This window comes from Trachurus trachurus, assembly GCF_905171665.1.
Source record: "Trachurus trachurus genome assembly, chromosome: 8".
NCBI classification, from domain to species: Eukaryota; Metazoa; Chordata; class Actinopteri; order Carangiformes; family Carangidae; genus Trachurus; species Trachurus trachurus.
In genome coordinates this window covers 5,276,933-5,303,974 of record NC_139905.1, presented here as the reverse complement: position 1 = coordinate 5,303,974, position 27,042 = coordinate 5,276,933, and the positions used below count along the sequence as shown (strand labels likewise).

General features: G+C 40.8%; 2 protein-coding genes across 7 annotated transcripts; both read left to right on the top strand.

Annotated features, from left to right (window-relative positions):
* Positions 1-45: 45 nt before the first annotated feature.
* ubtf (upstream binding transcription factor) lies at positions 46-13,910 on the top strand. Of its 4 annotated transcripts, none has more exons than XM_083977904.1 (22): positions 46-1,000; positions 3,745-3,800; positions 4,383-4,555; positions 4,685-4,768; positions 4,869-5,024; positions 5,117-5,181; positions 5,312-5,438; positions 5,534-5,644; positions 6,001-6,134; positions 6,246-6,387; positions 6,490-6,531; positions 7,045-7,155; positions 7,274-7,429; positions 7,541-7,687; positions 8,600-8,710; positions 8,809-8,897; positions 9,656-9,845; positions 9,944-9,991; positions 10,759-10,812; positions 10,916-11,041; positions 11,208-11,252; positions 12,334-13,910. In XM_083977904.1, the coding sequence occupies exons 2-22, from the start codon at positions 3,764-3,766 to the stop codon at positions 12,451-12,453; spliced, it is 2,268 nt and encodes a 755-aa protein (XP_083834030.1). In that variant the 5' UTR covers positions 46-1,000; positions 3,745-3,763; the 3' UTR covers positions 12,454-13,910. The 4 variants fall into 4 exon arrangements, with proteins under 4 accessions (XP_083834030.1, XP_083834031.1, XP_083834032.1 ...); XM_083977905.1 differs by having other exon boundaries at positions 47-998; positions 3,744-3,800; positions 11,211-11,252; XM_083977903.1 differs by lacking the exon at positions 46-1,000 and adding an exon at positions 1,167-1,758.
* Positions 13,911-17,698: 3,788 nt separating this feature from the next.
* atxn7l3a (ataxin 7 like 3a) lies at positions 17,699-26,837 on the top strand. 3 transcript variants are annotated; one of them, XM_083977421.1, is made up of 14 exons: positions 17,699-17,934; positions 19,005-19,044; positions 19,159-19,258; positions 19,356-19,488; positions 19,613-19,784; positions 19,891-19,988; positions 20,079-20,101; positions 20,202-20,247; positions 20,485-20,522; positions 21,004-21,072; positions 21,169-21,212; positions 22,418-22,489; positions 24,831-24,967; positions 26,152-26,837. In XM_083977421.1, the coding sequence occupies exons 3-14, from the start codon at positions 19,208-19,210 to the stop codon at positions 26,436-26,438; spliced, it is 1,170 nt and encodes a 389-aa protein (XP_083833547.1). In that variant the 5' UTR covers positions 17,699-17,934; positions 19,005-19,044; positions 19,159-19,207; the 3' UTR covers positions 26,439-26,837. The 3 variants fall into 3 exon arrangements, with proteins under 3 accessions (XP_083833547.1, XP_083833546.1, XP_083833548.1); XM_083977420.1 differs by having other exon boundaries at positions 19,153-19,258; XM_083977422.1 differs by lacking the exon at positions 22,418-22,489 and having other exon boundaries at positions 19,153-19,258.
* The last annotated feature ends 205 nt before the right edge of the window (positions 26,838-27,042 follow it).

Below are 27,042 nucleotides of genomic sequence, written 5' to 3'. Positions count from 1 at the left end.
AGGGGCAGTTAAAATTTTAAACATAAACGTGATGGAAAAACACATGTTACACATACATATTTCTCAATCATACCTTTCTTTCTTTTTTACATATGCCTATATTATTATTATTATTATTATTATTAATATAAAACGCATATTCTACAGCCGTGCAACATGTCAGTGTTTACTCCTGTCCGATCAAAACCAGTTTTCCCACAGACAGGGAAGGCAGCACAGTTTAACAAGGCCGAGAGCCTGAAAGTCATTTGTTTTCCCTGAGTCGGTCTGACTGGATTGGACGGCCGGGGGTCCCGCCCACAAACACACACAAGGTGGAGTTGAAAAGAAAAAAACACGCTGAGCCAAAATGAAGCTGTCAAACAGCCGCCGCTTACAATTTGCTAAAACAGAAATCGAGCAATGTGTAAAAAGGCACGAAGGCAGACTGGTGTGTGCAGTGCAGCTATTATTATTATTATAGCAATAGATATCTCTAAAAGTTCAAATCTAATGAAAAGTTTTAGATTATAAACTTTTTTGTTTTTAATGTATATTTTATGTTAATTGCATTAAATTATTTCAGAGTAGTACTTAAAATAAGCCCGGCTGTGTTGGATTTAGACAACCACTGGTGCAGCAGCGTTGGTTGGCCATCATGAAACTTTCACAGCGACCTGAAACTTCGGCTCGGAGGAGAAGAGATCGGCCTGCGGGAGTCAACAAAATAATCGCCCGCGGTTGGGTTCAGAAAGAACGGAGAGAAAGAAAAAAAAATATGGATGCCTCGGCAGCGCGAAATGGTTGGATGGATGGATGGAGAGAGAAGCGTGCTGCTGCTGCGCGTTGTTGAGTGGAGGGAGACGGCGAGAGAGAGATGGAGGCGGGGGGGAAGGACCATCAGCTCTGCGGGGACTGGAGCCCAGGACCGACGGCGCAGTGCTGGCTATCGTTCAACCCTCCCCTTCTTCTTCCTCCACAACGACGACACGGAGCCTCACGCCGAAGAGACAGCAGCAAGGTAAGCCAACAACACAACACAACAACGGCCGATACTGATACTGCGCGATAAATAAACCACAAAATAAGCAAATAAGACCGAAAATACACCGTTAATGTTTGTCCTCCTTTTTCGGTCGGTCGGTATCAGGCTCTTTGTATTAGCGGAATAAGCCAACCAACCGCTGTGGCAGCTAGACGAGGTAGGTCGGCCATACCCGAATTTCTTGTCCTCTACAGCGGGGAAGAAACCGGATAAGACCCCGTAGGTTACTTGTGATATATATATATTTTTGTAAAACTGAACCAGGCGACTGGCTTATCGCTTTCCCCCTGTATCGAAACTCGACTTATTCGCGCTGTAAACCGGGTCATTTGCGTGGGGGAATTACGGTTGTGGTGGTGGTGGTGGTGGTGGTTCGTTTCCGCGCCGAGACCTCCACGCGGCTGTTGGCGGAACAGCCAGCCGCCTCTCTCGGTTAGCCATCAGGGATCTCGGTTTAATATCTCACCGTGCAGACTGAGACTCGCCCTCTCTCTCCTCTCCTCTCCCCCACTCTCCTCTCTCTCTCTTCCACCACCACCACCGACGACCGACTAGCCCAGAACCTACCGCGACGACCGAGCTCGGAGAACCCGCCTTCTTGTCCTCCGCTTAGTGCTTTTTGGATCATCGAGGGGAAGGGAAGGGGAGTCTGCAACTGCAACGCCCTGGCTTTGGGTTTTTTAAGCTCGGGGTTTTTTCCTCCCGTTTGCAGTGCGCCATTGGACCTTGTCACGGTAGGTTTTCCTTGTAGAGCACAGCAGAGCTGAAGCTGAAGCATGGCGGACGGTGAAGCCAGTGAAGCCAGCCACTCAGCCTCGGATGTTGTTAACGTTGTTTCCTTCGAGCTTTTGAATAACTTAACTAAAAGAGAAACGTTTGCCGTTAAACTGCTAACTGCTAAAAACTGATGCCCTTTTTAAACGTGACGTCGAGGTTGCAACGTTCGGCCGTTAGAAATATTTTCCATTTTCTTCTTTCTTCCTGTGCCTCCGCAACTCCTTCCATCACATTCACCCCACTACCACCGCCGACACAGCTGAAATTAATCGTGTTATGAACTCATTTGTCACTCAAAACTCTATAAATATATCGTACAAATTCAATCTGCATTCAACGCTAGCTAAAATTGTTGCTATTTAACGAGTGTTTTGTATGATTTGTAACGGTTAAAACGGTCCGGCTCTACGCTCTAGGAAGCAGGGGGAGGCGGTTGTTGTTGTTGTTGCTGTTATTATTAAATCAAAAACCATCTTAAAGTTTTGTGTGATTAATCCTGTCATTTTGAAAATGTAAAACTGTAAATTTATAGTAGAAATGCCCTTGAATGTGTAAGTTAACAGCTACAGCTCCAAAAACATTTTTTATCATCTGTTATGTTGTAAATTTAATGAAAATTGAATTATTTTGTGTTATAACGTCTCTTAAAAGGCTCTTATATCGGTTCCCCCGGTTACATAAATGTTAATATCGATGGTTTTTAGTGTAGCTACGAGGTCACATCGTGGTCTCCACTCCACAGAGAGCTGGGGGCCATCAAGGACACGATGAACAACGAGCAAGCCGCCATCATTGGAGCACAGCTCGGCTACGCCTCGCTGAAGAATGCACTAGGTTCTGCTCTTGCTCTGAAATCGGCCACAATAACCGTCAAAAAACAGAATGAAACGACGTGAAAACACAAAGTGAAGCGTATTTATTAACTGTAAAAACGACTGTTGTGCCGACTTATCCCCAAAAACACTCGAAAAGGGAAGATTATTATAGGTTTTTTTGTGCATTGGCGGCGGAGCTAGATCCGCGTCCAACGGTCGGTCGGTGGTGATGAGGCGCCTCCTCTGCCTGAGCTGCTGACTGAGTGGCGCATTTGGCTGGTTGGTTGGTTGGTTGGTTGGCTGGGCTGGCTGCTGCTGCTGCAGTAGTGCTGCTTCAACCGAGCCACCATGATTCTCCCCCTCTTCGTCGGAGACCGAAAGCAGATCCCCCCTCGGTCAGCTGGTCGCCTACAGCAGCTGCCTGTCCGTCCGGTCCACGTCCATTCGCTGCTTCCTCCTTCCGCGTAGATCCTCCCCAACCTCCGCTGCTCTCGACACAGACAGAAAGTCCTCCATTACCGAGCGAGACCGGGCGAGAAAATGGTCGCTCCTGCTGTAACTGTTCGTCCACCACGATACTTTTTTTTTGTGTTGCGGAATAATAATAAGCCACTAGTATTATAATTATACGCCAAATATCTATTCCGGCTGGGAAAAATTTGCTCGACGGACTGAGACTCCTGTTCTGTTGTCGTAGGTAGCTATAGATGTGCTAGTTCAGTTGAAGCCCTGGCGCAGTGTTATTTGAGATTTGAAGCCGTCACAAGCAATAGCCTATGTCTCACCATGTAGCGTAACGTTTAAACGTTTAAGGGGCGGTGTAATGAACATAAACCATTATCTAGAGGCAAATTTGAAATCCGCCACTGGAAAAACACCAGTTTGAATCTTTACACCACAGCTAATAAAAAAAAAAACACGTTTTCTTTCTTCTCGATATCAAACCCAATCACATGAATAATATTAAACACATTATATAATAAATAAATAAAAAACATTATGAAATCTTGCCATTTTAAAACATGTTTTATCATTCATACATGTAGTATGAATCCACATTAGTAAGGGTTGTATTATGTTTCTTTTGTAGATCATGTTTGATAACTTGTTTTTTGTCCCTTTTTGTAGATAGACAGTACAACCACAAATGAATGGAGCAATGGAGGCAACGACCCAAGCTCAAGGTATATTGAAATAAATAATTGATTATTTTTGTCTAATAATGTTGTAAATATGTTACACCTGAAATGATTAGATCAACAATACTGATCATATAATACATTTTAGAGATCTGTGGGAGGGTAATGATTCATCTGCGGCTGAAATGATTAATTGATTACCAGAAAACGATATTTGCATTGGTTTTGATAGATAGATAGATAGATAGATAGATAGATAGATAGATAGATAGATAGATAGATACTTTATTGTCCCCCTGGGGGGAAATTTGGCTTGGGCACAATGCCGCCAGACCCATCAACCACATACACAAATACACATAAAAACGCCATAGAGAGCGTACAATAAGAATTACAAATTCAATTGAATGATAGTTGCTTATTTAAGTAACTTTCCAAATATCTCCTATTCTTTATATCTTACAAGGTAAAGATGGAAAATGTGCTCAGAATAGAATAATTAGTAAACAAACACATTATTATTTGCAGCCCTAAACTGTATTAGACGTCTTAATGTTTACCAGACTTGGTCTTGTAACAAAGCAGACTGCTGCAGGTATTAATCATTTTTTTGTCATTTCTGTTCAGTTTGGGCACAGGATGACCTCTTAAAGTTGCTGGAGGCCATGAAAGTGGCCCTGCCCCAGAAGGACCTGACTAAATACAAAACATCAGAGTCCCACCTCGACTGGCAGAAGGTCGCCTTCAATTCCTACACAGCAGAGATGTGTAAGCAGAAGTGGCAGGAGGTGTCTAAAGAGGTAAAGCTGCAGAAGTGACGGTCACATTTATCACATGACGGTCAGATTCATCGTCTGCTAACGTCACATACATTTGATGCTCTGTTTAGTTTAGTTGACATGTGTTTCATTTCTCTGCTCCAACCACAGATTCGTAAATTCAGGACTTTAACAGAACTGATAGTTGATGCTCAAGACTACATCAAGAATCCCTACAAAGGCAAGAAAATAAAGGTGAGTTAACATGCACATTTATTTACCTTCACTAAGGAACAATTAGCAGTTTTTAAACAAAATTACTCACGCTGCCGTCTTTCTTCTCTGTGATACACAGAAACATCCAGACTTTCCCAAGAAGCCGCTGACTCCATATTTTCGCTTCTTCATGGAAAAGAGGGCCAAATACGCAAAGTTGCACCCTGAGATGAGCAACCTAGACCTAACTAAAATCCTCTCAAAGAAATACAGGGAGTTGCCCGACAAAAAGAAGGTCAGTATAAAAACAAAAGATTCATCTTTTTAACCGGTTTTGATGCAGTTTCATAAACTATAACAAAAAAAACACTGTTTACTCCTCTGCAGAAAAAGTATGTCGACGACTTCTTAAGAGACAAGGAATCATTTGTGCACAGCATGATGAAGTTCAGGTGAGATCATTTACACATCCTCAGTTATTATTATTATTATTATTATGTAGCTTTAACACTGGGAATAATGAGGCCCTCACGTTTATGGATGAATTGTGCTCAACGGTCGGTTTGTGTTGTGTGGAAACAGGGAAGAACACCCAGACCTTATGGAGAGCATGACCAAGAAAGGTTCAAATGCACCAGAAAAGGCCAAGACGCCCCAACAGCTGTGGTACAACCATGAAAAGAAGGCCTTCCTCAAAACGCGCCCTGATGTAGGTTTAGACATTTACAACTCAGAACACACACACACATTGAAAGTGTCATTTTTGTGTTACTACAATGTTCATTTTCTTCTGTTTGACATTAGGCGACCACCAAAGACATTAAGGACAGTCTTGGCAAACAGTGGACACAGCTGTCCGACAAAAAGAGACTCAAATGGATCGCAAAGTCTCTGGAGCAGCATAAACAGTACGAGGTGAGACCGTGGTGATGATTCAAGAGTTTTCAAGTTTCAAGAAGTTTATTGTCACATAGATGTAGTGTGAAGTACATACATTGTGAGAAGCTTGGGTTGGGTGGACGCTCCACAATATGCTTAATAAATAAAAAGAGACAATAAATAAATTACGATACTAAAACCTACGAAGTTTAAAAGGATTAAAGGGAAGTTAAAAAGGCCAGAGTCCATTGTCCATTTGGATTTATTGTTGGGTTGGTTTGTTTAATAGTCTGGTGGCTTGGGGGAAAAAACTGTTGATGTGATGTTACATCTGAGTTTAGAAGCATTTAAACCAGTTTTTTAATAGTTTTTTAATTTCTTTATTATTCCAGGAGACGATGCGTGAGTACATCCAGCAGCACCCAGAGTTAAACATGACCCAGGGAGACATCGTCAAGTCCACCCTCACCAAGGCAGAGAGGCACCTGAAGGACAAGTCCGACGGCCGACCTGACAAACCGCCACCGTGAGTTACGGCTACAAAGACACAGCTGGCACATCTGGTTGTAGGTTACTGCATGGTGTGAGAGCTAAATAGACAAATCATACTGTATGTGTGCATGTGTGTTTCATTTAGAAATGGTTACTCGATGTTCTGCGCGGAGCTGATGTCGAGCATGAAGGACGTTCCCAGCACAGAGCGCATGGTGATGTGCAGCCAGAGGTGGAAGCTGCTGAAACAGAACGAGAAGGACGCCTACCAGAAACGCTGCGAACTGGTGAGTTCACCTGCCACCGGCTCATGATGTTATATCAGGAAACCATGATGTCGTCTGGTTCGGTGTTAACAATCTAACTTTTCTGTCCCTTTTCCTTTTCAGAGGAAGAAAGAATTTGAAATTGAGATGAACAGATTTCTCAGTGTAAGTTAGATTTTATTTCTCTTTGCTCTTCATGCTATACACTGCAAAAACTCAAAATCTTACCAAGAATATTTGTCTTATTTTGAAGTCAAAATGACATTTCTAGTCAAAACAAATCTCATTATACTTAAAATAAGACTCATCACATAAAAAATAGCTTGTTTTTGACACTTATTTTATTTTTATTTCTTTCAAGCATATTTTCACTTGAAATAAGTAGAATAATCTGATAGTGGAGCAAGTTTTTCTTTCTTATTACAAGCACAAAAACTTGCTTTCACTGGCAAATTTTTCTACTTATTTTTAGATAATTTTCACATGTTTCAAACAAATTTTCACTTGAAATAAGTACATTTTTAGGTGAAAGAGTGGAAAGAGATTAGTTTTGACTAGAAATTAGATATTTTGACAAGAAATAAGACAAATATTCTTGGAAAGATTTTGAGTTTTTTGCTTTTGTGCTGTATGAGTTTCTGATTTGTTAATGGTTTTTTTTAATATATATATTTGCAGAGCATATCGGTGGAGGAGCAGCAGCGAGTCCTGGGCGAGGACAAGTCAGGCTTTAAGAAGGGCAGTGCAGCCGGCAGTCCTGCCTCCAAAAGGAAAAACCCTAAAGCAAAGGTAAAAAAAATCAAAACAACAAAGCTAAACATTATTTCTGCTTTCTTCTGTAGGATGTTAAGTGCAGTAGATGTTGTGGTTTCCTTCTCTGATGTTGTTTCATTCTAAAATCCTCCAGGCCAACCCAGAGAAACCCAAAAGGCCCATTTCAGCCATGTTCATCTTCTCCGAGGAAAAACGTCCCAAACTGCAGCAGGAGCGGCCGGACCTGTCGGACAGTGAACTCACCAGACTGCTGGCGCGCATGTGGAACGAGCTGCCGGACAAGAAGAAGGTCAGTGAAGTTGATCACAGGAACTAGATCATACTGTTAACATACGTACGTTTTTTTTTGCACTTCAATTTTCATGAATTATTTTGTGACGTGTCGGTCTTGGTGATTTAGGAGAAATACAAACGCTTAGAAACGGTCCTGAAGGCCGAGTCGGAGAAGAAGGAGAGGGAGGATCGCAGTCGTCTGCCCGACCCCCCCAAGACCGCTCAGGACATCTGGCAGCAGAGCGTCATCGGAGACTACCTGGCCAGATTCAAGGTACAAACATGACTCATGGATGTGTATTTTCTGAGTATCCATTTATTACCTAAATATGTTAAAGGAATATTTCAACATTTTGGCAGATTCACCCTATAGTCATAGCAGTAAGTTCATTACCTTTATTTGTCGGTGCAAGCTGTTTTGAGATCGGCACTGCGCTCGGTATTTCCGGGCTTTCCCTCATCAAACTCATCAAATACACAATCCAACAACTCCAAAATGCTCTGGTGGACAAGTTGTGACCTGCACATTCACCACGCTATGAGATAATCATGTAACATTATGAGACAAGAGTTGTTTTCGAGGCAAATGCGCAACGGGAACTACATACCAGACACGGCTGCTGGGCAGAGTGACTTAAAAAGCAAAAGTAGTTCTGAGTATTTGCTTCATGTGTCGTAATGTTACATAATTATACGTCATTATCTCATAGCGTGGTGAATGTGCAGGTCACAACTTGTTCACCAGAGCGTTTTGGAGTTGTTGGATTGTGTATTTGATGAGTTTGATGAGGGAAACCAAGAAATCCCATTAGCCTCTGTTGCGTTAGCTAAGCAGCTCGCGTCTCTGCCCCGCCGATCTCAAAACAATATGCACCGATAATTAAGTCCGAAGACTATAGGGATTATGACAATAAATACAATACAAATTTGCCAAAATGTTGAAATATCCCTTTAATAACCCAAGAAGAGCAGAAGCAGATCACTGGTATCCATGCATGAATATATTTACGCTGTTCAACTTTTCACCACTGGGTGTCATTATTCACTCTGTGACACTAGTTTACAACCCAGAATACAGGTTGTATAACTTCTAAATACATTATATATTTTATATTATATAAAAAGGGCCTCCATCTCTCTTTCTCTCTCTGTTAAATTAAATGTGAACCCACCACCTGTTTTGCAGAACGACCGGCCGAAGGCGCAGAAAGCCATGGAGGCCACCTGGAGCACCATGGAGAAGAAAGAGAAGATCATGTGGATCAAAAAGGCAGCGGAGGACCAGAAGAGATACGAGGTAGGTATCGCCGTCAACACCCACCCAGCAGGTTTATTTCTTATTAATACACAACCAGAGAGAGCTGAGCTAACCGTCGGTGTGTCTGTCCTCTGCAGAGAGACCTGTGTGAGATGCGCTCACCTGCCACTGCCTTCGCCTCAGGGAAGAAGATGAAGTTTGAGGGCGAACCCAAGAAACCACCATCGTACGTTAACAAACACATCCTCTCTTTTGTTCGTACGGTGCCACATTTCACCATCTCACCTATTTCAGATTTCATTTTTTTTATTAACTTTTCTACTTTTAGATGTTTTACTTTAACCCTTCAGATATGATGTAGATATTTTTTACTTATTCTTCCCTTTAACGGATTGTAACTACTTCTATATTATTCTCCATTTACTCTTCAGATATTGTTTCATCTATATTAGTAATAGTTCAAAAATGTTTTCAAACTGTCAGTTTTAAATAAATCTGAGTAGACTTTAGCCTTTCAATTCCTTCATACAGATCTTCAACAATTCAAGTAATTTCAAACCATTTCATACTCTTGAGATTTTGTTTCATCTTTTCAAGATTTCTTCAGCAGTTTCTTAACCTAATTCAGCATTGTTTCAATCCAATCCAATCCACTTTATTTGTATAGCACATTTTAAAAACAACAAAGTTACCAAATTGCTGCACAACAGATAAAAAAGACAGTAAAATAAAGAAAGTTAAAGTTAAAATACAATAAATTAAAAGCATATAAAAGCAATAAGAAAACCATAAGATCAGATAAAACACTGAGAAATATAAAAATACAGTAAAAGACAGACAGAGACCACACAACTCTCACACTGTATTAAAAGAGTAAAAATTAGTTTTAAGGCGAGATTGTGTCAACAATTTATTCAGCTCATTCAGCTTCAGGAAATGCATTCTCTAGTTTTAAATGTTTTCTCTTCGTGCGTTTCACTCTAGAAACGGATATCAGAAGTTCTCTCAGGAGATGCTGTCCAACGGAGAGCTGAACCACCTGCCGATGAAGGAGCGGATGACCGAGATCGGCAGCCGCTGGCAGAGGTTACCGCTGAAGGACAAGGACCGCTACAAGAAGATCGCAGAGGAGAAGCAGAGGCAGTACAAAGTCCAGCTGGAGCAGTGGCTCGCCGTAAGGACCTGAACGAAAAATTAATAAGCTGCAAATTAATTAACCGTTGAATGAATGAATGTTTCTTCTCTAACACTCACTTCCCAATCCGTCCACAGAGCCTGTCTTCACAAGAGAGGAACACTTACAAAGAATACAACTCACAGGTAAGTCAGATGTTTTGTTGTTGTTGGTCTATAGACCGAATCGCCTTGTTGTTTACGTTCTACTTCCGGGTAGAAAACCAGCACGTAATTTGAATGAGATCAATAGTAACGAACGAGAGTTTAGCTATATATCATATTTTTCACGCCCTATCGCCATTTAGACAAATCTGAAATGATTGAAGAAACATTACTATTTCTGTGTGTGTGTTTTGTGTTGCTATGTGTTGGATTTATTCAGTTTGGGGGAATCAGAGTGTCTAGAAAGCATCAGTGGCTGCAGCTGACAGGGACAGCTAACGGTAGCTAAGCTAACAGCAGGACGTCAGCTGTTAAAACCCTCCCGTTGTGGGACACGACATGAAACTACTCCAGTTAGCTCAGTCATGTTGGAACTAAGATATCCGCTTGAGAAAATATTTTTTCATGGAGCGTTTATTGAGTCACTGAGTTATTAAAGTTAAACAGGTAGCTAACCGTTAGCCCAGCTAATCTATGATAACCATGACTAATTACAAAAATGTGCACACGTTAATGGTAATGTTTGTCCAATCATTGGTTTTATAGACTTTACAAACATCAGATTAGTCTAAACGGTGTTATAATGACATGAAAAATTTGATATATAGCGAAACTCTCGTCCGTCACTATTGTTCGAATGCTGGTTTTCTACCCGGAAGTAGTTGTAAACAAGGCGATTCGTCCTATTGTCATGTCCCACCACCGTGTCTCGTGTCTGACTTTGACATTTTTTCATCATGTTTATTCAGAAAAGGAGAACGACTGCGAAACCAGGAGGCCCCAAAGCCAAGGCCAAGAAATCTGTGAGTGTCCACTTTGTGTTGTTCTTCGTTATTATTATAAGAGTCAGAAATCAGCTGTTTGTTTGTCAAGGTCATGTGGTTTAAACGTTTCCGTGTTGCTCAGGACACGGAGGAGGACGAGGACGACGACGAGGACGAAGATGAAGACGATGACGACGAGCAGGAGAAGGCCTCCTCCGACGCAGACTCGTCCAGCGACGATGACGAAGACGACGAGGACGATGAAGACGTGAGTGACATTTGTCAATGACATCATACAGGGGAAATAACAGAAGTGCATTGCATGAACTTGAAAAAAAAAAAAAAGCCCTGTTTTTCAGTGTAATTTATTTTTCTGTTTTTCGGAGTAATTTTTTTTCCCCCTGACTTAACGAAATCTTTTGTAATCCTGCCAGAAGCTCCCACCTGCAAGTAATATGAGGACTGATTTCAAAATAAAGGTACTACATCAAACTGCTCTAATATTTTCTAATCTGAATTTACAGGGAACACAGTGAAAATATGAAATATTAGTGGACTTTTCCTTTGCATAGTTTGCAAGGCGATGTAGATTTTCAGAGTCAGTCCTTACAAGCTTATACTGTTGTTTATAGATATAGCACAAAACAATGCCAGGGATAGCTCGACTGTATTTTTTTAAGTGGAGCATAAATATATATCATGGATCTAATAGATCTAATAGATCCATGATGAAGTGGAGGCTTGACCGCAGTGGTTCAATCAAAGCTTCAGTTGGTAACAATTATTCAGTCATATTTGCTGGAACTGTCACTATATTCTGATGGTCAGACATTAAGTGGGTAATTTAGGACAAAATCCAACTCCTCTGGCTCCACCTATACTAATCGTATTTGCCAAAATCCACCGCTACCAAAGATTCTCCACCAGTCAGGTAGAAGGAGCAGGAGGAGCAGCCAATCGCCGCTCCTACACTTCTTGCGGGATTTTGAAATCTTGTTAAGTCCGAGAATAAATTACTCTGAAAAACAGGGGAAAAAATAGTAAGCCTGAAAAACTGAAAAGATTACGGTAACACTTTACTTGAATAGGTATTCATAAGATTGACATAACACTGTCACAACCATGACATAACAGCTGTCACAAACGTCAATGAATACTTAATGACAGCTGTCGTTAAGTGTCATTCGGTAAGTTATGACACTTTTGATGCAAAGTTGACATTATTTGAGATGTCCTTGTTATGAGAACTTGACATAAAGACAATTTAAACTGTCACAGCAGACCTAATTGCCAACCTTTTAAAAAAATTATGTCAAGTTCTCATAACAAGGACATCTCAAATAATGTCAACTTTGCATCAAAAGTGACATAACTTACCGAATGACACTTAACGACAGCTGTCATAAGTATTCATTGATGGTTGTGACAGTGTTATGTCAATCTTATGAATACCTATACAAGTAAAGTGTTACCAAAACTACTCATAAGCTCCCTTAGAAAACTACCTCACATTGATTGCGATGAATATTTATTTTCCTTCTCTTCTGTGTGATTTTGTAGAAGGAGGAGGACGACGAAGACGACGAGGACGACGACGAGGCGGAGGACAAGGAGAACAAGTCAGAGGACAGCAGCAGTGAGTCGAACTCACAGGGGTCGTCGGACTCGGATTCGGACTGACGGACCGGACCGGACCGGATTGGACCGGACCGGGTCGGCGTCGTCGTCGTCCCCCGATGACGAGACAAAACTGAGCAGCGCTGAGCTGAGCCAAGAGTCCAGGGAGCTCTGCCACTGTGCCAACCCCCTGCTCTCCTCCCACCACCAGAGGGAGCCCCTCGCATTGCCTCATCCATTTCACACTCACCCACTTTATGTTGCTGCAGCGTCGGTCGTCGGTGATCTGTACTCATGGAGGGAAACCCACCCACCAACCCCCCACCCTTTGCCCCTTTGCCCTTTTTGTCCAAAAAAAATTATCTGTTTCATTCCCTCCCCACCGGTCATCTCGAGTCGACATTATGCCAAAAACAGCATCATCCCCACTGGTTTGGTGATGTCACGAACTTTTCTACCGCTGGTTTTTTCAAATCTGGACGAACGGGTTCAGAGGTTTAAAGGTTAAAAGAGTTTTAATGTCCAGGGTCGACTCGACACACGGCTCGACTCCAGTGTTTTCCTCTATTTCTGTTTCTCGTAATTAGCTGAAGACAGGTGGCATGAGTTGTGAACAGGCTTCATGGAGCCAAAGAACACGTTATTATGGGAGGAGGGGGGGTGTGGTGGGGAGGGGGTCGGGGGAGACGTGTGGGGCACTGAAAAAAATTGCACTCTTCAGAATGTTTCATTTAATTTTTTTCAATTCTCAACTTATGATGTAGATTTTATCATTTGGTTCTTAAAGAGGTGGTATTTTTTCAGGAAAAAAATCAAGCCATTATGAATGTCTTTTTTTATTTTTTCATTTTTATTTTTATTTTTTTTCTTTCTGTTGCTGGAAAAGTTCAGAACTTGTTTCTTACCCGTGTTCTCATTTAAAAAAAGACAAAAAAAAAGACAGTGCCTATAAAACATTCACCCCCCTTTGACTTTTCCATGTTTTATTGTTTTTACAGTATTGACCCAAAGTGGATGTAATGAGGCTTTTTTTGACACTTCGTTATATAAACTCTCTGAAACATTTATTGGGGGAATCGACTTATTTGCTGGACTGTGACGACATCCAGCTGTGATGTTACTCTTGTTTTATTATCTGTTACATAGGAACGAGCTGAATTATCCACTTGAAGCCCAAATATACAACACAGGACAGGACAGGACAGGACAGCTGATTACATATGTATTCATTCACCCTCTTCTATATTATTAACCTTATTCTTTTTCCCCTAACGCTGCCTAATCGAGGCGTTCAGGGACTTTGAGCAAACACCAGTTTTCATTTCCTGCCTCACATTCTCCACTGGATTTAAGTCTGGCCTCATTCATGCACCAACACTAAGCAGATTTACATTTTTTTTGTTGGTTAGTTGACCTCGCTGCTGGTCTGCAGGCTATTCCGTCCCAAGAAAATCATTCTTGTATTTTATTTTTTATTTTTTGACCCCTGGACGATGGTTTCGAAAGTACTCTTTATTTTAATTTAGCTTCAAGATGGAGGCTTACATACATACTGGTCACTGCTCTCCACTCAAATGATGAGCCTTATTAAAACAGTTATCTGACGCTTTCGATACATATGTACCGGTAATTGGTTATTTGCATTTTATATGAACAGTTAATGAAGGCTCATTGTGTTTAAAACAAATCTTCTTACGTCCACTGTGCTTCAGTGTTGGGAAAAACAAAACAAAGATTTAAAAAAAAAAAAGAGGTCCAAAGGCGGTGGATTGCTTATAGAGTTATAGAGGCACTGACTGTAGGATCCATTGCCATGTGTCTTGTCATCGAGACGTGTCGTTTAACTCAGATTAACCGACACGTCTTCCTGTAAGTGTATAAAAATTCATACGTCTGAAACAATCCTGTTGTCTCGGTCCGACGGTGACGAAACTGTGTTTGGTGTTTTTACGGTTTGTCATTGAAGGGGTCACACTTCAGAGCCTCATCCTGTTTTCTGTTTTTAAAGACTCATTATTATTATATTATTATTTCACACAGTTTGGTGTCTGTTCCTTCCTTCTCTAAAAAAAAAAAACATACATTTCGTTTACGGTTTATTTGAATTGATGCTGATGCTGATGATAGGTTTTTTAAATTTCTGTTTTTAATTGTGAGCAGTTGCTTTCTCTGACCCATCCCGGAATCATTTGTGGGTGTTCAACTCTCATGGTTTCATCGGTTTTTGTTTTGTTTTAGTTTTGTTTTTGAAATTTAAATGGTATTGACTGTGACCCTTCATCTGGGTTTTGGTCTGATGCTTATCCAAAAAAAACAAGAAAAAGAAAGAAAGAAAATGTGTGCACTTAATGTAAATCTGTCCCTCTGTGTGAGTTTGTGTGCATGCATTGCACAGGACTATGTATATATGAGGGGTGTATGTATGTGTGTGTTTCTTTGCTTTAATGTGTGCTGTTTTTTGCTGTTTTGTTGTGTACCATGATGTGACTGCAGCGTGCACGTATGTATGTATGTATGCCTGTGTGTGTGTGTGTGTGTGTGTGTGGGGACATCATACCAACACCATGAATGTAGATATTGTTAAATCTTTTTATTATTTTTTTTGTTTTTTGTTTCGTTTTCTCTCCAAAGGTCTTTAGTAATTCTTCTGCTTCTGCGCCGTCATGTCATTCGTTACCTGAACACGGACTTCCATGACTGTAATTTTTGGGTCTACTACACACAGCAGATGAGTACATGGCAACTATTAATAATCTGTTTTAGTGAATGGCCTGATTTTGACCATTACAAATCTCATCACAGACTAAAATAAAACCAGCGTGGACTATATTTAAAAAAAAATAAAATAGAAAAATGAAAAAAAAAAAACTCTGGGAGGGAAAGGAACGCGTTATCGATAGATGGGAGTTTGTAAAAGGGATTTAGGGAACTGAGTTGCCAGTGGATTTTGGGGTAAGGAGAAAAAAAAACTTGTAATTTTTTTTGTAAATACTGTTTTTTTTTTTTTTTTGTATCGAGTGCTTATTGTTTTTGTTAGTACTTTTAATTTGGCAAAACCCTCATCTGTGATTTTTGAGGCCAGCGAGCCTGTCACTCACGGGGGAGAAGTTTTGGTTCAATTCACCTGTTTTTAGTTGTTGTTCTCTCCCTTCTGTTGGTTTATAGAGATATCTAAGACAGCAAAGCTTTACAAGTTTGTACTGCTGATCATTTGACAAAAAATTTGATGTTTTCTATAGCTGAGGGTGTTCTTATGTCCTTGTAGTTCCAGTATTTGGGCAAATAAAAATGACCTTTAACAGTTTAGAGGTGTTGTCTTCTGTTTTTTTTTAACACCACACAAACGGATGGAACAAGTGTGTGTTTTTCATCTGTCCAATAGGAATCAAGTTTGACAGCTGATGAATTATCTCAGGTAAATTATCAAGTAACATAACCTGAAATATCTTTTTCATCTCAAAGGAATTTTAAATCGAAAACAACTGGACTTGGTTATTTGTCTAGGAAGTCCAACTATCTGGTTTGGAGAAACTATCTGATGATGAAGCCTCTTGGATGAGGTGAAACGTCTTCCTAGACAAATAACCAAGTCCAGTTGCTTTCGATTTAAAATTCCTTTGAGATACTATGACCTGGACAAATGAGAATATGCACAGGCTATCTTTTTCATGTTTTGCACTGTAAATCAAGACAGTATTGATGGATTGTTTCGTTCTTTTCTGATATTTTAGGGACTAAATGTTTAATATTTAAAAAAAAGAAGATTAATTGCAGTCCTAGTGAACCTCTAAGTTACAGGCATTAAACTGTGAAGATGCCAAAAACTGAGCCACTAGGCCCTTATTAACCTCCCATTCATCACACTGTGTACAGATTATGCAGTTTGTCTTTGCCCAGTTGATAATCCAGGTTTAACACTTTGGATGTGACCCTGGCCTGTTCTGTTGCCACAGAAGAAATGTTTTCTCCAGTTTTTATCTAAAGGACCTTGGGTGACCTCCACTGAACACTGACCTCCATCCTGACCCCAGCAGCTTTAGGATGAACCTGGCAGTGAACCAGGCCATCAGCAGCACTGAGTGTATCGGTATGGATGCACAGGATCAAATCCCTGCAGACAGGTTCCTAAAAAATCTGCAGCAAAGCCTGAAACAAGTGAACCGAGGCAGTTAGTTACAGCAGCTGATTAAAGCTCATGATGCAGCTCTGACATGTACAACAGACTTCAACATACAAGTGGTGTAAATACGTCTCCAGACTCAGAGAGAAGAGAGAAGAGCAGGTTTCTCATCTCATCTACTGAGGTCTGAGGAGGAGGAAGGTAGGTATAAGCCTCCCGGCCTGCCTCAGGGCTGCCAGTCATAGCGGAAGCATGCTAACTTCTGCCTTCAAAATAAAACCACTATCAACAACAGGGGCCTCAGCTGCGTCACAGAAGTCGCCTAGCAACCACAGGTTTTATTGCAAAGAAATAATGGCTAAATATAGATGGAACAAGATCAGACTGATACCAGACGGAAGAGAAAGGAAAAGAAGAGAAGAGAGTTAACCTTCTGGTTCTGGTGTGTGCACTGTGCATTATGACTCACTACTGTCACACCAACTTAACAAAAGCTATCAATAATAGTATTAGTCACTGTTGTGCTGTTCCTGCATCTGGTTTATGTAAGAGACACCTCAGTGCAACACAGTCCAACTGCACTGCTCCTTCTCAACCAACTGCAGCAGTAACACCCTGCCAACACCTGATTGCATGGGTATTAATATAATATATATTTTTTTAATGAATAAAATTGTTTCTATTATGGCTCTGCAGTTGGAAACACTTTCAGTAGTTTTTCTTAATCACTGTCTTGCATACTTTTGAATAAATGTTATGTTATGTTATGTTATACTTTATCACCGATTGGGGTCCATAATACAAGACACACAATGAAAAACAGAAAACACATTACATATAATAAAAGATAATGAAAGCTAAACGCTCATATTTAATAACATTCATAAAATGGAAATTACTAAAAGGATAGAAAGAGGCATTTGTACTAGAGTTTGTTCTTTATAGTCAAGTCTACACTTAAATATATGCATATGGTTTCTAAACACAGCTTTAAGAATATTAAAATATTATTTTTTTTAATTATATTTTCCACAGTAAAATTGCTCTATTAAAAACCTCTATGTTAAAAACACAAAAACAAGACAATGAGTATTTCCGCCACTGTACTTTATCACATTAGGGGGCTTTTATTTTTGAAGGTGAAACCGGAAGTGGGTTGTTGTGTTTCTGTGTTTGGCTCCGGCGGCTCCGTTGGCCTCGTCGTTGTCAGGCGGGTTTCTAACGTTCATTTAACGGACACCTACGACCAAAAAACAAAAAAAGATAAATAAATAATTTGTTTTTGTTTTATTTTTATATATTTTTTACCGGGCGTTGTGACGATGGATGTAGCCGAGCAACGGGCTTCGTGTTAGCGTTAGACAGGAGCGACTCGACTCGGTGATGTTGCCTGGTTCAGGCTGAGTTGTCGGCGGCATGACACGGTAAGAGGAAACTGTTTCACTTCCAGGCTGAATTATTTATCTTTTTATAAATCATCCAGACATCTCTTTTTCAATTTAACATTTCACCAGACAAAACCCTTTTTTTTTTTTAGCTTCATCTGTTTTATTCTAAGTAGCAGAACTAACGTTAGCTAGCTGCTGCTGCTCCAACTGAAAACTGACGTTCACGTTAACAAACTGACAGCGACGTTATGACGTCAGCTACTACAGTTATATTATTTACATTAACGGTAGCTAGTAGCTACAGTCTTTAATTAAACACCTGGAGCATCTGTTGTCGTGTTAACAGTGTATAACCTCAGTCATCATTGCACCTGACTGACTGTGAAGAGTCCAGGTAGTGTTGTGTGTGTGTGTGTGTGGGTGCTGCTGCTTCCTTGAAGGGTTTAGTGTCGATTAATCAATACGTTTGATTGGCAGGAAATCTATCTGCAACAGTCCACTTTAACAGGAATTCTCTGACTCCATCCTAGCAGGCTAATATTATACAACACTGAGTTTAAAACTATGCTAATAAGTGGACAGAAGGCTGTTTAGGACGTTACAGGAAATTGTAGTAAGTATTTATGTTTTATAAATCAGTCAAAATGAGTCAAAAAACAGTGAAAATCATAGTTTCTGATGTTTTATAATTCACCTTTGTTTGGTACTGGTATAAAATGTCACTTTCTATATGCAACAATAAAATTCAATGGCTGTGGAAGACTCATAAACAAAAAAGGAAATGAAAATAAATGAATAAAACATAGCTGATGGTGTGATATAACTCCAGATTGCTCCTTTAATCTCATCTGGTTTCTGTCATTCAACCTGCATAACATGGATTCATATGAGGCCGTTTGTGTCATATAATTGACCAATTCTCTCGTTTCTGCAGCTTTAATTGATTTCCAATACCTGAGAGTATTGCTCTAGCTCGGCCATGACAACTGAGAATTGATCTCTTAAAAAATATTATGCACTTGTGATTTTGTCCATGTCCCTTGAATTACGGTAAATAATAAAAAGATTAATGCTCAATGTCTGACACATGATTTCCTCTCTTACAGAACCAAGACAGATGTGCAAATATTGATAGCAGTTACAAACGTAAGTATCCTGCGATCGCTCAGACTCCTCCGCTGGATATGTGCTGCTGACAGATTGGATTTGTCATCGTACAATATTGAGTGTAATTTTGTTTCCTGTCATCTAAAGCCACAGATCAGCATCTTATTACCCTGCTATCAAGATTTCCAATACAGATTTGCAAATGAAAATGGAGGATATGCCCCTGTCAGGCCCAGACAACACCAAGCGGGAGGTGAGCTCGCTGTCGACCTAGATGAGATTTTCTCGTTCTTTTCTTCTGTCTTTTAAAACATTGTGTGGTGTGTTAAACGACCTGTCTCCTGTTGTAGGCCTTGGTCCATGACATCTACTCTGAGCTGGTGGACGATGCCTGTTTCGGCCTGTGTTATGAAGTACACCGAGCTGTGAAACAGGGCTATTTCTTCTTGGACGAAACGGATCAAGAGAGCATGAAGGAGTTCGGTTGGTGCAATTTCCTTTCCTCTGTTTGTTCCGGTCTGTTCGGTGGCTCGTTGGTCGCTCTTGGAGAGTGTTAAGCTCACAGGATGTGTCCTCCTTTTCTTTCTTTTTTTTGTGTGTGTTACAGAAATTGTGGATCAACCAGGAGTGGACATATTCGGGCAGGTGTACAATCAGTGGAAGAACAAAGAGTGCGAGTGTCCGAACTGCAAAAGGCTGATAGCAGCTTCTCGCTTCGCCCCGCACCTGGAGAAATGTCTGGGCATGGGACGCAACAGCAGCCGCATCGCCAACCGCAGGTCAGTCAGCGAAGAAGGAGAAGAAAGGGTTAGATCATTAGTCATCATCCAAGATGTGTGTGTGTGTGTTGATCTGATCAGATTATTGTTTCTGCCTTTTAAACAGATTAGCCAGCAATAACAACATGAGCAAATCAGAAAGCGATCAGGAAGACAACGACGATCTCAACGACAACGACTGGTCGTACGGAGCAGAAAAAAAATGTGAGTATCTGTAAATAAAACTGAAGTGCAAAGAGATTTACTCCTGGTAACTTTCACGTTATAACCAAACTTCTTATTTCCTCTTCACAGCCAAGAAGAGAAAGTCAGATAAGGTATTTGAACATTTGTTTTCTCTCTGTACTTTTTCAAGTTACAGTGTATTTTAATGTGAATAATGAAGTTCATTAACTGTGAATGATTTTCTTTGTGCAGAATCAAAATTCTCCAAGAAGATCCAAATCTCTCAAACACAAAAACGGTGAGTTGAACCAGAGCATCAGCTCAATTCAAAGACGAAAAAGCAGAATAACTAATGTGATATACACTGAAATCATCTTGTTCACAGATCATTACAGTTTTGTTTTACAAAACCGACTCCAGTCCAACATATTAAAATGTTTTTCCTGAGCTAGAGCACCTGATGGATCGACCTACCGTCCCGTTTTGTTGATATTTTAATGGTTTTAATGTTGCATGTGTCTTTGTTTCTGTTCAGGTGAGCTGGGGGGCAGCATCAGTGCAGAACCCTACAAGGTGAGCAGTTCCCTCTCCCTGTAGTAGAGTAGTAGTAGTAGTTTATTCAATCTTTTACACAAAATGATTTACAGTTGAGCATCAATCACAGTCAGTCAACCTTCCATAATACCATCATTCGTTCAACTAGTTCATAAATAGGTCGAAAAGGTGTAGGCTGAAGCTATCTAGCTTATAGATGCCTATACCCTTTAATTCAATTTTCCATTATATCCATTAGAGCTCTTCATGATTTCAGATTCATAGAAAGAAACAACTAAGTATCCAATAATTAACAAATGTAGCCAAAAATAAAATAAATAGATAATTAAACAGCATTACAGTTGCAATCAACACCCAATTATTCAATCCTGTTTATAGCTTTCTATCATACTATGTTTTATCTGTGCTCGTGTTGCCTTCAGGGCCCCAAACGTTGCTCCGTCTTGTATTGTAAACACACTGCACGGTTATCAATAATGGTTCTGGTCTCGTGTTTCAGTACAACTACAACACCGGCATCAGTTATGAAACGTTGGGTCCTGATGAGGTCAGATCTCTCCTGACGACAGTAAGCAGCATTGATCCACCCAAGTTTACAGAGATGATTTCATGAATTTCTCTGATTATTGATTATTAAATCTTTGTTTTTGTCTTTTTTTCGTAGCAATGTGGGGTGATCTCTGAACACACCAAGAAGATGTGCACCAGGTAATTACAACACAATCACCTGGCACATTTATTAAAAGACTAAGTGTTTTGTTTGTAGCTAATTGAGGACAGATACCAGGTACTGTACCACCTCGCCTTGTGTTATTGATGTCGCCATGGTAATTAATTAATCCAAATTCTGCGGCCGGTGCCTTCACGCCCTCTTTATGTTTTGGCCCCTTTCTGTGACGCTTGTCCAGCACTAAAACCAAACCGCTCAGAGCTGCTGTGTGTGAAACCGACGCTGCTGAACTCATGCATGTGAACAAGATTGTAAAAAAACAAAACAAAACAAAAAAACACGATCAGTTTCATCTGAGTGTTCATGAAACTGATGAGTGTGTGTTTGGGACTAACTCAGGGGAACACAAGTGGCAACAACTCATTTGGACGAGTGTTTCAAATTCTTCTTCTCAGATGTTTTTGAGTCAGACCACGGACGACGTCGTCAGTGACCAACGTCTTAAAGGGATAAGTCAACATTTTGGAGTAGGTTTGTTACCTTTAATTGTCGGTGCAAGCTATTTTTAGAATGGCGGAGCAGAGCCGTGAGCTGCTCAGAGCTACGCATGGGATTTCTTGGTTTCCCTCATCAAACTCATCAAATACACAATCCAACAACTCCAAAACGCTCTGGTGGACAAGTTGTGACCTGCACATTCACCATGCTATGTGTGTATGCACAAATGGCAAATAAAGATTTTGACTTTGGCTATGAGATAATAACACAACGTTACCAGACAGAGTTGTTTTAGAGGGAAATACAGAGACTGCTTGCTGAAAAACTGCCCCCGACGGGAAAGTGCATCAGCGGTTTTGCATGAATTTCCCTCTGAAACAACTCTGTCTGGTAACGTTCTGTTATTATCTCATAGCGTGGTGAATGTGCAGGTCACAACTTGTCCACCAGACAGTTTTGGAGTTGTTGGATTGTGTATTTGATGAGTCTGATTAGCTCTGAGCAGCTCGCCACTCTGCTCCACCGTTCTAAAAACAGCTTGCACCGACAATTAAAGGTAACAAACCTACTGCTATATGACTATAGGGATTATAGCAATGGGCCAATTTGCCAAAATGTTGATGAACTATCCCTTTAACATTTCACCGCTCCTCCTCCTTTTTAACACCTTGTTGTCGCCCCGCCTCATGTGATTGGTCACTGGCGGACAGTCAGGGATGTGTAACGCCACCTTGTGTCCCACCAGGTCTCAGCGATGTCCCCAGCACACGGACGAACAGAGGAGGGCCGTCAGGGTGTTCCTCCTGGGGCCGTCCGCGTGAGTGTGCCCCCTTGCCCCCCCTACCCTCCCCTCCCTCCCCCCGCACCCACAAAGTCTATTTAACAACAGTCATGTCTGAATGCGTGTCTTGACCCCCCCCAAGATGCTTGCTGAGCTGACACAGGTGTGAGAGCGTCACCTGGTTCGCTCTAGTTTGTCCTCTGAGCTGTTTTTATGTCACAAATAACACACATCAACTCCACATCTGCAGGTTACAACCACAGACGTTTTACTTAAAGGGATACTTCACCCAAAATCGATAATTCACCAATCATCTACTCACTGTCATGCCAAGGAAGGGTTTGGAGAACTTTCAAAGTCATCAAAACGCTTCAGGAGTTCCAGGGGGGGTCCGGCTGGCAACAGATTTTCATATAATGGCGGCCGATAGAGTTCACTTTTGAATGGTCCAAAACACACACTATGAAACATCCAGATACCTCCATACTGCTCGTCTGTACTGACCCAAGTGTCCTGAAGCCACCGCAGGGAAAAGTTGTTCGGAAAAAATTTATGTTTTCTCTGTTTTTATCCTTGTTGTAGTAGTAGCTCCGTCAGTACAGACGAGCAGTATGGAGGTATCTGGATGTTTCATAGTGTGTGTTTTGGACCATTCAAAAGTGAACTCTATCCACCGCCATTATATGAAAGTCCGTCACCAGCCGGACCCCCCCTGGAACTCCTGAAGCGTTTTGATGACTCTGAAAGTTCTCCAAACCCTTCCTTGGCGAATTATTGGTGAATTATAGATTTTGGGTGAAGTATCCCTTTAAAAATGAGTTAAACATTCATCACAGGAACTTTTTCAGCTGACTGATTAATTATGGTTAGTTATTTCCCACTTCCATCACATGTCTCAAAGTAAAAACTGGATATAAACCAGTGATGGATTAGCAGCAGTAGGTGGAGGAGACATCTGACAACTGGGCCCGGTTGTTCAAAGGTAATCTGATCGGATTAAATCTTGAAAACTGGTTGTTTCAAAACTGAAAACAGATTCTGAGATTGGATTAGATCACATAATCCAATCTTGGTTTTAATCTGGATCAAACCCTCAATTTGTGTTCAAACATTTTTAGTAGGATCGGGAAAACTTTGATCCAAAACATCAGGATTATTCTGATCCCAGCAGTTTGGTGGATTCAGGAACAAAATGTTTACTTAAAGCAGAAGTGAGTGATCCGGTCGTTTTCGCTAATGCTGCGTTCCAGGCAGGCTTTTGAAATCGTAAATTACAGCTTCAAGTCACAACTTACGACTTTGTAGCGTTCCAGGCAACCCACTCGTGTTTTTCCGACCTGTTTTACCGGTGAAAGTCACTATAACGGCCACTCGTAACTTCCGACCGGTGAACTCGTACCAGATCGAACTGGTACCACTTCAAGGTCGGAAAAATACGAGTTTCCTTGAACGCACCATAACAGTCCTCGTCGCTACGTCACCACATTCACGGCGTTCCTTGGCTGCACACACAGCCCTGCATGCCGTTCTCTCTCCTCATTGGATAAAAACTGTAGGATACGATAAATGTTTTCTCTTCGGCTCAGAGCAGAGCAGAGGGACTGAGAGACCCGTGTTTCAGTCCAAACACTCTATGTAAGTGATTGCTGTCGGAAGATATAACTATTTAAGACTTATATTAACACAAATATATCACTCACTTCTGCTTTAAATTAAATTTAAACTGGTCAAATAAACAACATTTATAATGTAGAATATTTCAATGTATTGATTTATATTTTGCATCTGATTTTTTTTAAACCATTACAGTGATAAAGTAAATAAAGTTAACGGATTATTCCACAAATGAAGAACTTTTCCCCACCTATTAGATAATTTAATGAAATTTGAAGTTTGAATTTGAAACACAGGGGAAAAATATTCACAATGTATTTGACGAATGTGCTGTAAATTTGCTTTTTTATTTATCTAAACAGCCAGACCAGATAAGGTCAAAGAACAGCACAGAAAACAACACATACTCCCCGTTTTCAAATAAATACTCTGTGATCCCATGCTTCTGTTTTACCGACCTAATAGTCTTCAGTGTGATACAAAGTCTCATGTAGAGCCACATCATTGTCCAGATTTGGTAATCTTGAAAAGTTTGTATCTGGATCAGACTGATCCAGTCCAATTTATCTGTGAACAACTAGGATAAAAGTAAAGACAGATGGAAAAAGAAGGGATTTCAAAATGCAGATCATTTTGATCCAGATTAAAGCAGCTGGGTCCTGGTGCCTCACCTGTCTGGACTAGAGACACCGTAGAGACGACGCAGCCTGTGCAGCATGTTGTCTAACCGTGTGTGGCTGTGTGCTGGTTTTCCTCCGGACAGGCCGTCGCTGCCCGATGCCGACGCCGTGGCCGAGAGCGACAGCTTCGACATTCCAGACGGACAGACGCTGATGAGCCGCCTGCAGTGGGAGGATTCCCCCGACATCTCACCCACTGACTCCGCCTCCTCTAAAGCCAGTAAGCACATGAAACAGACCATGAAACTATTTTACTTCACTTCTATTTAACTCACAACCACATGGTATAGAGCACAAACATTAAACTATATCAATAATCAATATAGCAAGTGGTGCAAGGCAATACATGTTTTCCAACTCTGATAATTGTAAAAAACTAAAATATCACTTAAACAAAGGGACCTAACTTATAAATAACTTTTAGTTTATCAGCTCTGCCTTTATAAGGGATGCACATTTAGAATTTCTTTTATGACCGATAACCGACGCTCGTTAACAGATCAGATTAAAACGTTAGTGGGGTTGATTGCCGATGGTTTTCTCTTTTTTTTTTACCCGTTATAAAATACATGCACATGCGCTGCAACAGCTGATAAGCGCCAGATCCACTGTGCTCTGTCTCATATGGAGGTTGGATCTTCCATTGTTGAACTGTTGTTATACAAAGTGCAGCCAAACACCAGGCTGAAGAGAGAGGAACAGCACAGCTCCTCTGACAGCTGTGGAGCTGCAGGTGAACCGGCTGGAGAGCAGCGACTCTTTATTTTTATTTTTTTAGCAGCGCCATTTTTGCTTTTAAATTTAAATTGTTGCTACTAAATATGAGTTGAGGACGAAAGGAGCTAATAAAAAAAAATACAATAACCGATAGTACTAATCGTTTAAAGTTCTTTTTAACAGTTAATGGTTTATCATGTGCATCCCTGGCCTTTATATGAATGAATGAATTACTTTTATTATTGTGTCATGCATACTTCTGTATGCCCAGCCCACATGGGCTTATAAGACACCAAGAAAACAAACGGGTTCAAAACCATTATCTGAAAAAAAAAGAAAGAAAAGAAAAGTAAAACAATGCCAAGGTTCAGGAGAAATCATCAAAAATTAATTAAACAAATTTTCCTGTCTTCTTTTCCAGGCTTTTAAACACACTGAAATTGAACAACCACTCCAACTTCTGCTCATCAGAGCACCAAAATGTTTCAGGGTTTTGTCCACAGATTTCATGAAATAAAACCTCTCTCAAATCATCATACTTCGTACAATATAAAAGGAAATGAGACTCACTTTCTACTTCATCTAACTAACACATTCCACATATTCTATCTATTCTATTATACCTTCCAGTGACCTCATCTCCTCAGCTCACAGACAGAGGCTTGATTATTTCTCTGTCTCTCACAGGCACCAACCATTCAGACTCTAGAAAGCCGAAGAAGAAGAAGAGGACGTCTCTCGGTTTGAATAGCGGCGGCGGCGGTGGTGGTGGAGGAGTAGGAGGAGGAGTAGGAGGCGTAGGAGTTGGTGGAGTCGTCATCGGAGGAGGAGGAGGAGGAGGAGGAGGAGGGGGGAGTCTGACCGGAGGAGGCAGCAGCAGCAGCTCTCAGAGTAACATCAGCTTGTCGACCAAAAAGAAGAGGCCCAAACTCTCTGCACCTTCGATCTCCAGTATCTACGATGACTTAAACTAAACTAGCAGCAGCTCGTTGCCCCCCCTCCCCCTCCTCTTCCCCCCACCTCCACCTCACCCAAACCTGCTCACACCTGCCTCAACTGGTATGAGCAGGTTTGGGACTGAACTTGGTTTTTAAGTTGTTGTTGTTCTTTCTTTAATCATTCTGCCTTAACAAAGTAAGGCGTCTCCATTTTATCGAAGATTTTTTTTTTTTTTTTTTTGTTTTCTGAACACGTTGTTTGGTCGGTCCCAGAGTCCAGACGGAGCAGCTGGAGGTTCCTCCTCTGTCGCTGTAGTTTTACATGATTTAAAAAGCCTCAAATGAGTTATTTTAACTCACTGTTGCACTATACAGCACTTAATTTACTGAAGCTGTGGATCTGAAAGCTGATCTTAGTGGAGATTTGATCCCATTCTGTGCTCATCAGCGACTGTCTGCTCATTTGGAAACGATTGGAAATGATTCTTCCTCTCACACGGTTTCCACAGAGGTTGAAGTGAGTTATCGTCCAAAAGATAAAAGATCAGTGTTGTGTTGTGTTTAGTTTAGTTAGTTAATTTAGTTTGGAAACACGGGGAATGGATCCATCATGAAAAAACAAAAAACAAACCCCAGACTA

What these genes read in the sequence shown, in the direction of transcription:
- ubtf (XM_083977904.1), top strand. Translation starts at nt 3,764, where the DNA reads ATGAATGGAGCAATGGAGGCAACGACCCAAGCTCAAG. An exon ending in TCCTCAAAACGCGCCCTGAT is followed by an intron (nt 5,439 to 5,533) that starts GTAGGTTTAGAC and finishes GTTTGACATTAG; the next exon opens with GCGACCACCAAAGACATTAA. An exon ending in ACAAAGAATACAACTCACAG is followed by an intron (nt 9,992 to 10,758) that starts GTAAGTCAGATG and finishes ATGTTTATTCAG; the next exon opens with AAAAGGAGAACGACTGCGAA.
- atxn7l3a (XM_083977421.1), top strand. Translation starts at nt 19,208, where the DNA reads ATGAAAATGGAGGATATGCCCCTGTCAGGCCCAGACAACACCAAGCGG. An exon ending in GTACGGAGCAGAAAAAAAAT is followed by an intron (nt 19,989 to 20,078) that starts GTGAGTATCTGT and finishes TCCTCTTCACAG; the next exon opens with CCAAGAAGAGAAAGTCAGAT. An exon ending in ATCTCTCAAACACAAAAACG is followed by an intron (nt 20,248 to 20,484) that starts GTGAGTTGAACC and finishes GTTTCTGTTCAG; the next exon opens with GTGAGCTGGGGGGCAGCATC.